This window comes from Pantherophis guttatus, chromosome 2, assembly GCF_059756535.1.
Source record: "Pantherophis guttatus breed Tessera chromosome 2, ASM5975653v1, whole genome shotgun sequence".
NCBI lineage: Eukaryota > Metazoa > Chordata > Lepidosauria > Squamata > Colubridae > Pantherophis > Pantherophis guttatus.
This window is the reverse complement of record NC_142064.1, coordinates 32012438-32028337: the sequence shown is the minus strand read 5'-3', so window position 1 is coordinate 32028337 and position 15900 is coordinate 32012438. Positions and strand designations below refer to the sequence as shown.

The 15900-nt window shown below is 34.8% G+C and overlaps 1 protein-coding gene and 1 long non-coding RNA gene across 4 annotated transcripts; both read left to right on the top strand.

Moving 5' to 3' along the window:
* Nucleotides 1–13: 13 nt before the first annotated feature.
* On the top strand, nt 14–8635 carry CENPK (centromere protein K). 3 transcript variants are annotated; one of them, XM_034441009.3, is made up of 10 exons: nt 14–136; nt 1002–1136; nt 1617–1673; nt 2379–2451; nt 3042–3088; nt 4340–4422; nt 4502–4600; nt 5071–5207; nt 6878–6931; nt 8211–8635. In XM_034441009.3, the coding sequence occupies exons 1-9, from the start codon at nt 29–31 to the stop codon at nt 6919–6921; spliced, it is 783 nt and encodes a 260-aa protein (XP_034296900.2). In that variant the 5' UTR covers nt 14–28; the 3' UTR covers nt 6922–6931; nt 8211–8635. The 3 variants fall into 3 exon arrangements, with proteins under 3 accessions (XP_034296900.2, XP_087741855.1, XP_034296899.2); XM_034441008.2 differs by having other exon boundaries at nt 16–136; nt 5071–5203; XM_087885729.1 differs by lacking the exon at nt 1002–1136 and having other exon boundaries at nt 5071–5203.
* Nucleotides 8636–10851: 2216 nt separating this feature from the next.
* Nucleotides 10852–12869, top strand: LOC148115067 (uncharacterized). The gene is made up of 2 exons (XR_015732092.1): nt 10852–10922; nt 12704–12869. It is a non-coding gene; the product is annotated as an uncharacterized LOC148115067 (long non-coding RNA).
* The last annotated feature ends 3031 nt before the right edge of the window (nt 12870–15900 follow it).

Below are 15900 nucleotides of genomic sequence, written 5' to 3'. Positions count from 1 at the left end.
CTTCGCCCGCTAACCTCTCGAGCGGCCAATGGGGACGCAGCCCGCGCGGATTTGGACGCCAGAGGACGTCCTCGAGTGTTCGGAGCTCCCCGTGAGGCGAAAAGGGGCAGAAGGAAGGAGCGGAGCTCTCGCTATGGTAATGTCGGTTGGGAGGCGGTGCGTCTCCGGGTAGAAGACTTAGACTTAGAATAACTTTTGTCACTTTAAACGTACACTAATCGGCATATATTAAAATGAAATTTACCGGTAGTTGCATACAGCTCTCAGGGTCGCCGCCTCCAATGTAGAGCAACGGTAAAGCGGCACGAACGCCTCCGTCCGTTTCAACAACGGACTGCAACAGAATGAGAAACGGCTGTCTGTCCGGGAAGGTTAGGGGTTAGAGTTAGGGGAACGTGTGGTGTCCCAGATGTTGTTAAACAACATCTGGCAGCCCTGGTCATTTGGGATGAGGCTGCGGGGAAGCTTATGATCCAGCCCCTAGGTTCTTAATCCCTGCTCTAAAGGACTGCAGTAGTATTGCTTATAATTAGTTATATTTTTCTTTGTAATATCTTCTTTAGCGCGTTTTTTGTACCTGGGTTTTTTATTTTTTCTTTAAAAAAAGAACACTTGTTATAAAGTAAAATATATATTTAGGTATCAACTGTTGATGTGTACACCGGTTTTGCTTAAACTGTTTTATGTCCTGCTTTTAGTTACTATTTATTTATTTATTTAGTCACTCAGTCAGTCAAGCACATATTAGATAATATATATAACTATAAACATGATTTGAATACATGAAATGAATACAAATAAAGGGAACATTAGGACAGATTTTGTAGGCACGCTGGTGCACTTATGCATGCCCCTTACAGACCTCTTAGGAATGGGGTGAGGTCAACAGTAGATAGTCTTAGGTTAAAATTTTGGGGATGAAACCACAGAGTCAGGTAGTGCATGTATGTATGTATGTATGTATGTATGTAAGCAATAAATACAAATAATACCATTCCTAGGCTGAGAAACTTGCCAAGAACTTTTCTTCAGATAAGGAAGATGTGCCAAGACCAGCTAGCATGTTATTAGATTCAGAAAATCCCAAAGAACAACTCATAGAAGAATGTGAAGAAATATGGAAACAAGTGGAGGAGGTAATAGGCAATAATTGCATGTATTTATGAGATAAGTGAAGCTATGCATCTGAATATTTGCTGTTAATTTCCTTGTTTCCTACTCAGCCTAAGCAGAAAGATGAACTTTACTATCATTACAGAAAATCATTAACTTTAAGATACAAAGAAACATTCCCGAAAAACCAAAGTGTTAGTTCTCACATTATTTTTAACATAATGGCATGGGATAAATTATAAATAGAGGTGGATTGTATCTTAAAGTTATTTTAATATTAGGAATATTTTTAAAACTATAAGCATTACATAAAATAAATCAATTTATTTACTAAATACTTAGACACGATTAATCTAAAAATGTTTTGTGTTTAATCTCTATAAGAGATAAATCATCAATCAAACAGATCTGTATCTTTAATAAACCTTTTAAGTGGAATTAAGAATATGCTTTATTACTATAAGCTTACATTTAATTTTTTTATATCCTTTTGTCCTTTGAAGTGCCATACTAAATTATCTCTTCAAAGTGTTGAAACTCTTCCAGTTTCAGATCTCAAGGTAAGAGTAAAGTCTCAGATGTTTCCTAAGCTATGAAACATTGTCAGAAGGCTAATTGGGGAGATGGGATTTCTGATACTCAAGAATGTCAGAAAGTAGGGCAATAGGGATTGAATTTACCATTGATGCAAATTCGTAAATTACTGTGGAAATTTTGCAAAATTTGTTTCATTGGTTAAAATGGAACTTCACAGTATAATACATTGACAGCATGGTATGATAGTGAAGGTTTTGGATTACCAGCAGGAAATTTTGGTTCATTGTCATCCACAAAATATTGTGTGACTTAGGACTCTTATAGCCCAACCTACCTTATAAGGTGGTTGTCATGAGAAAAAAGCAAAAAGAGGGAGTACTATCTAATCTAATTCTAGGATTCTGATTCTGCTAAGTTCCAAGCATCATATTAATATGCTGCTGAAATTGTAGTTTAGCAATACATGAAGGGCTGTAAAGTTTATGCAAGTATATTTTAACTTTGTTCTGAGAACATAGATTTTGCCTGAACATGAATACTATGGGGGAAATTATGATTCTCGGTCTCATATTTCAAGTGGGGTAGTTTTGAAACTTTATTTCAAGCATTGTATATAAAAATATACAACCAGAATTGTTTGATAAAAAGATGGGTGATCTACAAATTTCATAAATAAATAAAAATAAATACATATTGAAATAATGTTTAAATTTTGCCATGTTTGACAGCTTTCGTTGTTAACAAAACGATTCAAGGCTCTGTCAGCTGAATTTAACCAATGGCAGAAAAGAGAGCCAGAAAGTAAGTTTTTTTTTAATTTGGATTGAATACAAAGTCATAAAACCTGAAGTATAGAATATACATTTGTACCTTCTACAGAATATATAATAATTGTACTACATTAGTGCCATAGCTTTTATCTGTTGTATCATATTGTATCACATGTTGGCCAATATTAATAAATATTATAGATTTATTCTGTTGTTTTGTTCAACTGTTTTTGCATAAATATAAATACATAAATTCATATTTAACTGAATAACTATTGTATGTACTAGTAGGTACTAATGTAACAAGAAGTTATTGATTCAATCAGAGTAATAATATTTTGGTAGAATTGTTAAGACATCAGAGTAGAAATCAAGAGTTTTAGGCCTGCTTTAGGCACAAAGCCAGCTGGGTGACTTTAGGCCAGTCACCCTCTCTCCTGCTTATGAAGCAATGGCAAGCCACTTCCAAAAAAAAAAATCTTTTTAAGAAAACCACAATAACTACAGGCAATCTCAGGAGTCAACAATGACTGGATGGATGCATGGTTGGTTGGACAGGTAGACAGACACATAAATAAGTTTCAAAAACATTTTAAAAATCTGACATATTCTCTTTTTCAGTAATTACTACAAATCCAGATGTCCTGGTAGAATTAGGAAAAGAACAGGTATGTATGTTAATGAGATGGCTGTAACTTTGTAAAATTATAATTTTAGGAGTAATTGTAGGAATCTATGGCTAAGTTTCGCTAAGAAGCAGTCCACTATGGACACTTGTTTAAACAAATATGCTATATATTATGAGATGTGGTAAAAAATATCAATTAGAATTAAGTAATTGTAGCGTGTTAAGATGGATCTAGAAAATTTTGATCATCTTAATATAGGATTGTAGATAAAGTCCAACATATGGAAGGCAGCAGGTTAAGAAATTGTAATTATGATTAAAGTCAGGATGTTGAATTTGAAATAAAATTCTAATTTTTGCTGCCCACCTGAAGCAACTATTTACGTTGCTCACTAGGATGTCATATGAGAAACATTGCAGCGATATTATGTCTGCAGAGTTACTTGTACAACAATTTTAAATCCCTGTATCTTTTCACTGTGCTGGGCAATTAGTTGTTAATCCACAATAAAGATTCTAAGCTCACTGACCTGTTTCTTTGAGTCTTCTCCAAGATAAGCTGAAAGTTGAGCTAAAACTGAAATGTGTGTTTATGTTTGTGTGTGTGTGTGAGAGAGAGAGAGTGTGAGTGAGTGAGTGTGACTCACTGCTGCCTTGCTCAGAGAAACCTGAGCAAGGCAGTGGCAGTGCCAGTAGCAACGATCAAGCTGGTCAACTGCTGGCCACTCAACATATCTGTTCTGAAAGTAAAGTTTGGTGCTGCTCATGATTTGTCAGTTCAAATACCTAAAAGAGATTGTATCCCACCTAGTCTCAGCAAGCCAAGTTAGCCCATTGTTCTTGAATAAAGTCCAATAATTAGCACCTCTAGGTTAGTTGACATGGCATTCATCTTATAAAGAAGCCCCAGAAGTAGATGGAATATAGACCGCAGACTTGTTCTTCAGTCAATATCTCTACCTTCCACGCCCATTAGGTCCATTACCTTTTACAGTTATTATGATGGTTCTGCTGCCTCTCAGTCCCTCATTCAGGAAATATCAGAAAGAGCTGGCTATGATTTCATTATGTTATTGTTCACTGTTTCATTTGGCTATATGGATTCATAAAATAAAAATTACACAATATTTTATCCTGAATTAAATCAGAATATTTACATTAAAAAGTCAATAATGTATCCCAGAATACCGGACAGAAATCATTTTTAAAAAGCATCCTTTCTCTGTATGGATGTAATTTCTTCCATTTTCAATTTAGAATTCAATTTAGAATACAATTCTTTTGTTTTTAGTTGCAGAAATTAGACCACGAACTTGAAATGGTGCTATCAACAGTTAATGCAAAGAACAAAAAACTAAAGGAAGATTTTATAAGGTATAGATTGTGCTGAAACTGTTTTGCAATTCTGAAAAATCTGAACTAGCTATTTATGCTTCTCACATTATCTTCAAAGGGAACAGAAATGGTTGGAGGAGCAGGAACAGCTTATAGAATGTCTCAACCAAACAGCGGAAAGAATGAGCAATCATGTAGTACATTTTTCTGAAAAAAGGTATTACAATTTAATTTAAGATAAAGCAAATTCTTTGGATAATTGAGTATTAACATCCATGTCATTAATACCTGACTCTGTTATTCAAACCCAAATTGGATCTAGAATTATGCTTTTGTCAAAGCATTTGCACCCTAATTTATAACCTTGGGTTATTCTCAAAATTTTTGATCCTAACATATCTTCATGAGTTATGATTGAGCACTCAGTTATTTGTTGGGCTATTTTTACAGTGTAATTCTGCTTTGATATTTGGACTTTCATCCTATTAATTTGAATGTAGAAAAGTTGATACAAAGACATGCTGTTAATTATTGTTTTATTTAATTGCATTGTGACTTAGTTATTAAATTTCTAAGCTACCTATCTCTCTAATACAGCAATTCTGTGTTTTGTTATAAGCACGTTTATAAAATTATTACCGCTAATTATTTAGAAAGCTCATAAACCTTAATCTTTTTTTATCTTAGAGCCTTTCAGGAACTGAAAGCTAAAATGCTGAAAATAAAAGCTTATAAGGAAGATATTTTGAATGCATTAGGAGATTTCCTTGATGAACATTTTCCACTTCCTGAAAATAGTGGAACTGCAAAAAAGAAAAGGGCAGGTTTATTTGCATTTCATATTAAAATCTTGGTTTTGATATTTATGGATTTATTTATTTATGACAGTCATATACCTTTTCAATTCCAATAGATCTGAAGTACCGCATATAATATTTTGACAATACAATAGTACAGTAGGTGGCGCCACATTCCTAATTTAACTCTTTATTCTACAGTATTCCCTAAAATCCTAAAGCGATTTTAACAATCTCATGGAAAATTGGGGGGAAAGGTGCCACTTCTGAATGCAAGCTATTCCAACAGATGGGACCTCCTATAGAGAATGCCCCCTTCTGTTGTACATCTTAATTGGGAGAGAACCTCATCAATCACTATGCATGCAATAGATTTGCAGATTCTACACAAAACAGGCCATCTCAAAGATACTAAGATACTATATGGCTTCAAGCCACATAGACTTTATGGTGATAACCAGCAGCTTGAATTGCATCTAGACATAGTGGTAACCAGTGCAGCTCCTACTATGTTAATGTTATATATCAATAGTGAGTCTTACAGGCTATCAAAATGGGTAGCCAAGTTAGCACCATCTGTCATTAGGAAAGTGTGTTGTAGATTCAGAGGTTTGTCACAGAGCTCAGCAAATTTCTATTCAAACCTAGCTGGCTTAAGTCTGATATGCATAGACTCTGAGAATCTATTTCAGAGGTACTTAGGGTAGAAACAAATTTCTATAATATTCTGAGAGAGGTTGATAACCTTTCAATTTTTGCTTTTTAAAGAGCATAGTTTTCTTTTGTAACCTATTATCTGACTGATAGAAAACTAGGTAAATGTACCATATATTTTCTTTGACAGGCATGGTGTGTGTGTGTGTGTGTGTGTGTGTGTATAAAATAAAACATCCACATATACTATAGAAGTCTTAAATATTAAATATTCATGGGGAAAAAGCCATGACAGTGCACAGAGTCTATTTCCCAATCCATTAATTTCGGCAAGACTACCAGTACATTTTAAAATAATTATAATTAATAAAAGCTTAAAGCTGACATTCAAAATTGCCTTGTATGCTAAAAGCTGGTATTGTCAAGGATTCCTCCTTGGGTAAGATATATCTTCAAATACCAGTGAATCTGGACCAGACTATACCTGTGCAATCTTTGTAGCTGAAGCCACATCAAATTTTGACAACAGAACAACTCAAATTTGGAGTTGGAAAGAAAAGAGATAGATGAATGTTTAAATGGGGACAATGGTTTTATCTGTCTTTCTATTGGCCAACAGAATACAGAAGCAGCATACAAATTTCACAGCATGTGATCTAGGATCTCTTTGTATTGAATCTTTGAATCCCAGCTCTTCAGACCTGAAAATGAAGCAAAGTAGCTATGTATACATATGCATGCAGAGACAACTAAGGACAATTAGTTATATTAACTACTTCCATGTATTGCAAAGCACATCTTTTAAATATTTTGTATAATATAAGTTATGTGACCATATGAAAAAGGATATCTTTTCTTCATACAATATTCTTTAAAATGTGGCACACATTCCCATTCACTTCTGGTAGTGTATAGATAAATACAATTTTAAATCTAAAGGTAGACAAATGCATTCTAAACATAAATTCATAACTATAATTGTAATGCTGTTTTTCTTTCTAAGCATGCACCTCACTTATAAAAACATCTTTTACTTTATTTAGCATTCATCAGAAGAGGAAGATGTGCAGCTCATATCATTACATGAAATTTTAGAGGTAAGAAAGTTAGACTATGTTGATTAACAGTACTGGTAACTACAGTCCAACATAGCTGAATTCCAAATTAATGATTACTGTCTTAAAATGTTGAGTTTTTGTATCCAAAACTAATGGAATCTCAATTCCATGCTTCCTTATCATTTCTTTTCATTTCAAACAGTCATAGGCAACTTGTTTTTCATACTTACTAGTATATTCATAGACATCTTGTTTGTTGCTCATTGATGCTTTTCAGGCATAAATGTGTTTCAACTGAAAATAATAAATAATACAGTACTGTATGTACTACTGCATATAGTCTATTTGAAGTAAATTTTATTAAATTTAGTTCCAGTTGAAAATGGGATTGAATTCAGAAACATAGTAGCTAAACTGAAGCTTTACTTCAGACCCAATTTAGAGAGACATCTTTTTACATTTTTATCATTCGTTATCTATTCTTTCAAGCTAAAATGCTTACCAATAGTGACTGCTCATTCAGCAACCGTTCAAAGTTACAGCACTGAAATAGGAGATTTACAGCTGGTCCTTCAAGTTGCAGTCACTGCATCATCCCCCTGATAGTGTGGTCATGATTTGGGCGGTTGGCAAATGGTGCATATTTACAATGGTCACAGTGTCTTACATTCACATGATCACCATTTGCAACTTTTATAGACAGCTTCCAATAAAGTCAGTGGGGGTGCTTACAGGAAGTTGCAAGTTTTGATCACATGATCAAAATCTGCTTAACAACTGGCTGATTTACTTAACTGTGACTGGAAATGTGTTGTTTCAATTCATGACCACATTGCTTAGCAACAGAGTTGTCAGCTCCAATTGCTGTAAGTGAAGACTATCTGTAGAGCTGTTCCAATAAAGTAGCTTTAGGCCTACTCAGTATCCTTTTCTTAGTCTAATTTACTTTACTGACATTCCATTTGCTAAGCTAGGAAGAATCAAGCTACATTATGGTTAGTTTGATGTGCAAATCAGATCTAAGACTCAAAATTAATGGATTATCCAGGTTAATTGTGATTTGGTCTTAAAGCTGGCTATTTAGAATTGAAAATTATGTATAAGGTCAATCATCAGGGATTAATTCAGTCTGATAAGAAATGATGGACTGAAAGCATTCAAAATATAGTAAGAAATGTAAAACGGCTTTCATTCTATACAACATAAATTGGAAAATATTTCATTCAAATAACAGTTACGGTTTTTGAAATTTTTCATCTCAATCTCATCGTATTGTGAGGACTAAAATCTGACATATTGCAATGCATTCTCTTTCCAGAATCTCATCAATAAACTGGTAAACACTCCACATGATCCATATATAACAATCAGTGAATCATTTTGGTCACCTTACCTTGAGCTTCTGCTGAGATACGGGATTGCATTGAGACACCCGGAAGATCCAAACAAGATACGTCTGGAGAATTTTCACCAATAGCAAGATATTTTAAGATGAAGGTTATTCAGCAGAACAGACTTAACTAAAAAAACTAATCTGAAAAGATAATATTAAATAGAAATACTTCGTGTTTTTCAGGCAGAATCCTACAATATTTTTGTAAAGGAGCATCTACAGAACCATTTTTTAAAAGTTTGTGATTGTCACATTCCTTTTTATGTTTTACTAATGTTAGTAAATTATGCTTGTATTCTAAAAACTATTGGATTTGTTAAGAGATCAGATTAAAGGATTATTTTAGACAAGTGGTTTGAATAGCTTTCCTATTAATTCTATCATCAGATGTCAAACTTGAGCATATGTTCAAAAGAAATGAAATGGGAGGAATAAAACTTGTTGACTTCTAAATGACATTAGGCAAGATTCAGTAAGAAAATATATGCAAGGAAAATGAGGTATCATTAAAATTAACATTAAAATTCAGATCTGAAAAATATCTGCCTTCATGCTGGTATCATTAGCCAACTTTTTCACCCATTGGTAATGTATTTAAAAAAAACATTTATAATGGAAAATGTAATAGAATACAGGTAGTCCTTGAGTTATGACCACAATTGATCCCCAAGTTTCTGGTGGAAGGCAGGGCAGTTTTTAAGTGAGTTTTGCCCCAATTTACAACGTATTTGCTGTAGTTAAGTGAATCACTTCATATAAGTCAATTATGTCATTAAGCAAATTTGGCATCCCCCATTGACTTTGCTTGTCAAAAGCTGGCCGGGAAGGTTACATATGCTAATTGAATGATTCCTGGACAGTGCAACTGTCAAATACATGCAGGTTGCCAAGGCCCCATGATCACATTTTGATCATGTGACTATGGGGAAAGTGTGAGTGTAAGTGTGAAAACCAGTCATAAGTCACTTTTTTCGGTGTTGCTGTAACCTTGAACAGTCATTAAACAAATGATTGTCATTTACAATCTACAAATACTAATATCGAAAGAAGTGTTTCTCAACCTCAGCAATTTTTAGATGGACTTCAACTTCTCAAATTCCCCAGCCAGCCATGATGGCTAGGGAATTCTGGGAGTTGAAGTCCACATCTTAATGTTGATAAGGTTGAGAAACACTGACCTAAATTGCCTGAGAGAAAAGAATGTTTTAAAAATACACAATATGTCTTTTACAGATATTGTAGTCCATTCACAGTAGAGAATTTAAAAAGCCAAGATGGTGGCCGTAATCAAAGATACCAGCCTGACCTTTATTTACTCTCATCTACACATGCTTCTAGTTTAGCCCTCAAAAGATCATGACAAGCAAGCGTCTCAGCAGAAATTCTTGAAGTTCTGAATTAGGCCATCCCCAAATCTAATTTTGTAGTCAATGCACATATCTCTTCTGATAAACAGTCAGCAACAATAGTGCAAAATAGGAATTGGTATAAACTAAGATGGAAAATCAGAAGGTAAACAATATATAGTATTTAATATATGTGAGTAAGCAAGGATATAATGTCATTTTAGGTGTAACTCATGAGAGCATTGCTGCTTTTCAGCTGGTTTTAAGGCTTGATCACTTAAAGATATTTCTACAGGTATTAATATGTAGTTCAGCAAATTATATAGTCCCCATTTCCATAGAATATTACTTTATTGTCTTTATATTCTATATTATATTTGAAGTAATATTTCATGCATTGTGTATACTTGTTAAAAGTCTTGCAATAAAATGTCACATTCCAGTCCAGGTAGTTCTCAATAGGTAATGTATCTCAATACTGTAGAGTCCTTTTTCTTTCAAGCAGCCCATGTTATAAAGGCCACACAATTCAAGAAAGCTCTAACATTAAAGTGGGGTCTTGGAATTTATTGGGTTCTGGTTATTACAAGATGTTTTAGTCCGTAATGCATTAAACTTTTAAAACTACTTTCCATCAAGTTACGTCTCTGCCTTTCTGCTTCATCTTTCCTATGATGCTTGTTATGCGATATTGATCAGATTACCATCAGTAGCAGCTGCTAGGAGGTTAATCACAGCTCCAAGTCACCCAAGGTAGCCGAAACATTAGCTAAAATAGCCAAGCCCAGCACTCTTCAGATGCATAAAACACTATAACAAAACTTGGCTGTTGACTGGTTTCTGAACAAAATACACATTTCAGCTTCAGGTGGATTGGATTTGAACCTTTATGAATGAGCATTTCCCCAAATAATCCTTTTTAGAAAGGATTTTTAGAAAGTCTACCTTTTTATAAAGTCTACCTGCAGCTACCACATATCCATCTGATGTCAGGGTCAAGCTGTACTGACCTCCCTTTTGAGCTAATTTTAGTATCCCATCTAAAATCTTTAAAATGTCACTTCTGTGAATAGTCACTTCTGTGAATTTAATTGCTTATACTGATTCTAATTGCCTTGCTAAATTGGAGTTTATAAACCAGTGCAGGGGTATCAAACTGGCAGCCCGCAGGCCAGATGTGTCACACGCCCACCCAGCTCTGCGAATGGGGAAAATGTCATGAAACATCAGATGACGGCAATGTGACGCAGCGAGTTTGACACCCATGAGTTAGAGCATGTGATTGACACAGGTAAAGAATCATAATTTGAAGCCACCAGATAGATTTTTGATTTGTGTAAATGAAACGATAAATGAATTGATAAAAACTTCAGCATGATTACTGAGCAGGGAAGACTTATCTTTCAATCATCAACTACGGCAAGGAGGATTATTACTTTAAGAATATTACCTGTGTGCCATAACTCCATTTATTTTTTCATCTCTACAATTTCATACATTAATTTGAATCCTTTTAGTGGTAAAACTCTTATTTCTGCAATTGATCAGATCATAACTTTGCGTTTTGTTACTGAAACCCAACTGAGTAATTCATTGTTTAAACCACTGTACTTGCATCTCTTCTAATCTCAGATAACTTTAGCATTCTGTCTTAGTTCAAATTGTTTCCAGATTAAACAAATAACATTCCAAGGAACCTCGGCAGGCAGATCTACCCATAATTATAATCAGCCATAGTTCCAGAAACTCCTTTGTTTATAAAACTTTTCAAATTCTGTATTTTACAAAATATATTATGTCAAATGAAATTTAATCCGGCCTTCTCTTTCTGGCAAAGAATACAATTTGCAGGTGCTTCCAAATGAGCTTTAAGATTACAGCAAGCCAAGAAAAATGTAATTTTGGTGGTATTTCTATTGTAATTTAGCACTCATTTAAAGAGTTCTGGAAGCTGTTTCTTGCAGACATACTTTAAATGCAAATTAATCTAGATGACTGTTTTGAGATTCTTGATATATATGAGCAGCAACTTGAGACCTTTACTATTTATAATAAATCATTTCCTTTTCAATCAGTTCCTCATGTTTCTCCAATGTTATAATATCCTTTCTTTTGCTAAAAGAACACAGGGGAATTCTGGCTGGATGGCAAGGAGTTAAGCTGCTAGCCATTTGGTGAAAAGATCATCCAGCAGTGTCACTGCCAAAATTCTAAATAAGTCACAAAATTATTCACGTTCAGAAAAACAATCCCCATGAATTGATACTTAATGGGACACTTATTTTTTCCCCTTAGCTTCTAATTTCTTCAGCACTACCTGCTTTCTGTTGTGGCTTTTGTGTAATTTCTGAAATCTGTATCGCTAAATTGTTTCATTATCACCATGTATTCAGTGTATGTTATGAATGCAAATCTATTCATCCTGGTTCCTTTTGTGAATATGTAACTGAATGCTCTTGAGAAAACAAAACCCATTGACTAAAGCCCAGTATTGTTGGCCAGGGAATTCTGAGAGTTGAAGCCCAAACCTCTTAAGGTTGCCAAGGTTGAGAAATACTGGCTAAGCCTACAGGGATGGGAGAGGGACATCAGCTAGCTTTTTTAACAGCTGTGTGCCAATGATTCAATTCCAATTTGAAACTGAAGTTTGATTTATATCATTACAATAAATCCTTTAATGGACTAATAGGCAGAAGAGATGTCCATTAAACCAGAAACTCTGTTAACATACAGTCTTTCAAAACTACTTGTTAGGGAATGGCTATTGCCTAACTGGTTGGGTTGGCAATATACATAAACCATCAATGCATGTTTGCACTGCAGTCAACATGTAATGTATAGCTTTAAGACTGTAATGCTGTATTGCATCATACTGTATTTTGATTGGCTAGCTCTGTAGCCAATGTACTTAAGAGGAAGCTTGAATCAGCTTGTTTTTCTTATTACATTATTATTGCTACCTCTGCTCCTCTCTGCCTGTTCTCTCTGCATGATCACTGATTGATCATTGCTACTTGTTGTTTTCTACTGTTTTACTGATTGTTTTACTGCTGTACTTGTTCCTGTTTGCAGGTCCAAAAAGAATTTTTATTGCATATGACTACAACAACTGGTAAGAAGACTTTGTTCTTGGAATATCCCTGGATTGACAATTTAACTATCTTTATCTGTGTATGACCTGGATTGTTTATTGGACTTTGCTTTACTTTTTCCTAAAAGTAAAAGAATATCACAACTCAGTGTGTCTGTGTATTGACAGTGCTTAGTCACAATCACTCTCAGCTGTTTCTCATGTGCACAACCTTGCTACTCAAGGGTTACTCTGCGCATATTCCTTAACACTACTGGAGCTCAATACCTGAGTCGTTTTTCTTTCACCTTTGTCTGAGTATAATTGCAGCTCATTTCTTCATATCATCAAACTTGGACAGCATTCAAGGATACAAACTGATTCCTTGATCCCCCGGTTCCCCCTTATAAGTCCCTCAGCTTTAAAAGATTGAATCCCACCAGATACTCCAGAAGTTGAAGACATTATAAGATGTTCAGGAAACCAATAGAATTACATTCTGCCCCCCTGCCACACACACACCCATCCTCTGCCCTGCAGCCAGTACAGGTCACTAAGATGATAAAGCAGTTTCTATATTATTTCTTGGCTGGAAATCAAGCTGAAGCAGGTCCAGAAAATCACGACCATTCATATTTGGAAACAAACAGCTACTTTCTTGATCACTTTCCTCAAAAAAATAGAACATTTGAAATTGGGCTAAAATTGTACAGTTTAGCTGAATCAAGAGAGAAAGATGGAAAGTATGGATCACCATCCTTAACCAGGGGGGCAATCACACTCTTGGGTAATTTAGCAGTATACCAAGGAACCAATAAGTTTTTTTTTTTAAATCAAATCAATTTGTAAATTTGATATTATAAGCCTTTAGATGTAATAAATTCTGTGACTACAGAATTTATTATTTATTTAATGAGTTTCTATTCTACTTTTCATGGCAGCACAGAAAAGCAATATCAATAACGTAGTGTAATGCAGAGTTCCCCAATGTTTCCATCATTGCAAACTGGGGGGAGAGGGGATGGTTCCACACGAGGGGCCAGCAAGCGTGAGCTCATGCACACTCCTCCATTTGCGAGAGTGGCATGACACGCACCTGCCGCTCAGGCAAATGGAGCATGTGCACATGCACTCGCCCACAGCTTGTACATGTGAGGATTCGTGTGCGTGCTCGCTGGCTGTTTGTGCGGCCTGATTGCTATCCCCTCACTGCCCACTAGGTGGCCACAGGTAGGGGACCCCCAGTGTAATGTATAATAAACAGAAACCAACATTGCAAATGGCATCAAAGGTAGTAACCACATAGGAATTTACACTAGGAATCTCCATATGGAGAGAGATAAATCAGGTTTAGTATAGTAACATTGTTACTATAGTAATTTACAAAGTAAAAATCATAATATACAGTAGCAACCAAGCTATTACATCTGGCTTTTAAATTATGTTTTATCTGGAAACTTGCTTTTCCTTTTTCTTTATCTCTTTTTTGTATTTTTGGCAAATTGAATAAATTAAACAAACTAACCTGAATCATACTATTACGGTATAAATACTTTTTAAAAAATTGTTTAGATCAAAGATTCACTTCATGGTATGCCATCCATATAGCTTTGGAAAGGCTCATTCAGTCAAGTCAGTAGTTTCCTAATGATGTTTAGCATTAAACAAGTTGTTTGTCACTAGCTTTGTTCAGCATGATAATTTCTTCTTTGTTTCTTGTTTATGTATTAATGGGGTTAGAAATTACATTACAAAGGAGCAAAACATTTTCCAATATGCACATTAATTATTAATTTAAAATGAAGATTTTAAAAAAGTAATCATGATTGTTTTTAAAAATGTTGAAAAAGAACTGCATATGTGATGGGAGTTCAAAAAAGAAAGATGGATTAATTAATAGATTAGCCAAAAATAGCCTTTCCATTACATCCAGCCCTAGTATTCTAATCAGATAAAGTTTATGGGTTACATTTATTGAACACCTGGTCTATTGATTTATATTTTGAAGTTTATTGCAAAACAACACTATCTGTTCATTGTTATGTTTAATTTTTTGAATAGCCTCATTAGATTTTAAAAAGGGATGGGTCTGTAAATAATTTTGCAACAATAATAACAAGAGTTGACTGATTTTCTGGGCTCAGTTTGTAAATGAGCAACTGCCCATTATTTTTCTTCTATTACTATGTTTAAGTAACAAAGATGATTAGGGGACTGGAGGCTAAAACATATAAAGAACGGTTGCAGGAACTGGGTATGTCTAGTGGAGACATGATAGCAGTGTTCCAATATCTCAGGGGCTGCCACAAAGAAGAGGGAGTGAAGCTATTCTCCAAAGCACCTGAGGGCAGGACAAGAAGCATTAGGTGGAAACTAATCAAGGAGAGAAGCAACTTAGAACTAAGGAGAAATTTCCTGACAGTTAGAACAATTAATCAGTGGAACAACTTGCCTCCAGAAGTTGTGAATGCTCCAACATTGGACGTTTTTAAGAAGATGTTGGATAACCATTTGTCTGAAGTGGTGTAGAGTTTCCTGCTAAGCATGGGGTTGGACTAGAAGACCTCCAAGGTTACTTCCAACTCTGTTATTCTATTCTAACCATTTCATGCATCTAAAAAGTTGGTCCCTCATCCATAAAAACTCATAAAATAATATATTTTAATAATATTCAGTATGTAGCAACAAATGTATATTTAATGCATTCCACACTTAGTAGGAATATGGAACACTTTTCAGTTCCACGATGGAAGTATTTTACTTTTATTTTAAAAAAAATGCAGGGAAGATTTTTCTGTGTTCTGCATTCATGCAGTACCAGCTAGCTGATGAATCCACTAACTATAGTTCAGTATAGAAAGCATCAGGTGGGCAATGCCAAAAGAAGTTTGATTTAAGCCATTATTTTTTCCTGCCCAGGCACTTTGAGTCTATCTGCCAAATGACAATGACTCAGAACAGAACAGAGTAATAGAACTGGAAGTGTTGGACCAAGTCTTCCCAGTTCAACCCCCTGCTCAAGCAGGAAACCCTACCATTCTAGACAAGTGGCTGTCCAGTCTCTTCTTAAAAACATCCAGTGATGGAGCATCTTTAGAAGGTTGAATTTGAAATTCTGCAAAATCATCATTCCCATTTTATTGCAAAATCTTGTTTGAAGAGAGGTAGTTTGGGTCAGATATAATTAAGATATTATGAA